The sequence below is a fragment of the Monopterus albus genome, unplaced genomic scaffold (assembly GCF_001952655.1).
Source record: "Monopterus albus unplaced genomic scaffold, M_albus_1.0 scaffold4394.1, whole genome shotgun sequence".
NCBI classification, from domain to species: Eukaryota; Metazoa; Chordata; class Actinopteri; order Synbranchiformes; family Synbranchidae; genus Monopterus; species Monopterus albus.
The window spans coordinates 1-900 of record NW_018132261.1 but is presented as its reverse complement, the minus strand read 5'-3'; the positions used below and the strand labels follow the sequence as shown (position 1 = coordinate 900).

Below are 900 nucleotides of genomic sequence, written 5' to 3'. Positions count from 1 at the left end.
AAAACTCTGACACTGTTGTCATTCACTGTACCTGCCAGCTCTTCCCCTTCTTGGCGCTGCAGTCCCAACACCCTCCAGTGGGGCGGCGACCCCTCCTGGTTGCCCGGCTGCCTGGTTACTGAGGTGACGGTGGTTCCACAGGCAAAGCTGTTCTCCAGGGACATCTGGGAAACGTAGTGTTGGTAGTAGGAGGCTATCTCTGCTGGCGTGGCACGGTCATTTCGCACATTTCTGGAACAAAACAAACATGAAAACTCATTTTGGTACAAAACACATGCACAGATATGTTGAAAGAAAACACAGAAGAAGAACTTTGATATATTATCAAAACACAGGAGCTAACAAATTCAGACTGTCAGCCAGCAAGACATTTATTACCACTTAGACTTCACCATGTCACATGAGGAGCAAGTACTGCATGTACCGTTAAAGCTTCATCATGGACAGACCTGCGTTTCTCTCGTATCCAGTCCTTCAGTTTGAGTCCAGGAAGCTCCATCCAGTTAGCCAGGCTCAGCGTTAGCATGGAGCCCTCCATAGCCTGGAAATGGCACACACAGGTTGTTGGACTGAATTAAACTCAGTCACATGTCAGGCTGCAGTCACTTTGAATCATGTGTGTGCAAATAAGCAGCTGACAAAGGGAAACAGAGGTAATCTGCACACACCACCATAATGTCTGCCAAGTCATCAGTCTTCATAACATACATGTTTACTGGCTCATAATAGTCGTACGCTGTAATAATGCTAAAATCAACTAGTAGTGTCAGTGTTCAGTTTATGTGTTTCCTAATTCAAAGCTACAAATAATCAAACTGTAAAAGTTAAATGAATTTTAAACCCTTAATAAACAATTAATTGCTTGCTCTAAGTTGTAGTGTAGTGTTTATTCATTTTAAA

At 43.3% G+C, this 900-nt stretch overlaps 1 protein-coding gene across 1 annotated transcript; it reads right to left on the bottom strand.

Annotated features, from left to right (window-relative positions):
* Window positions 1-31: 31 nt before the first annotated feature.
* On the bottom strand, window positions 32-579 carry LOC109954201 (oxidative stress-induced growth inhibitor 2-like; the record flags this gene model as incomplete). The annotated part of the gene is made up of 2 exons (XM_020589597.1): window positions 450-579; window positions 32-231 (listed from the first exon to the last, which is right to left on the bottom strand). Coding segments are annotated over exons 1-2 (289 nt in total), but the record flags the coding sequence as incomplete, so codon positions are not given.
* Window positions 580-900: the final 321 nt, after the last annotated feature.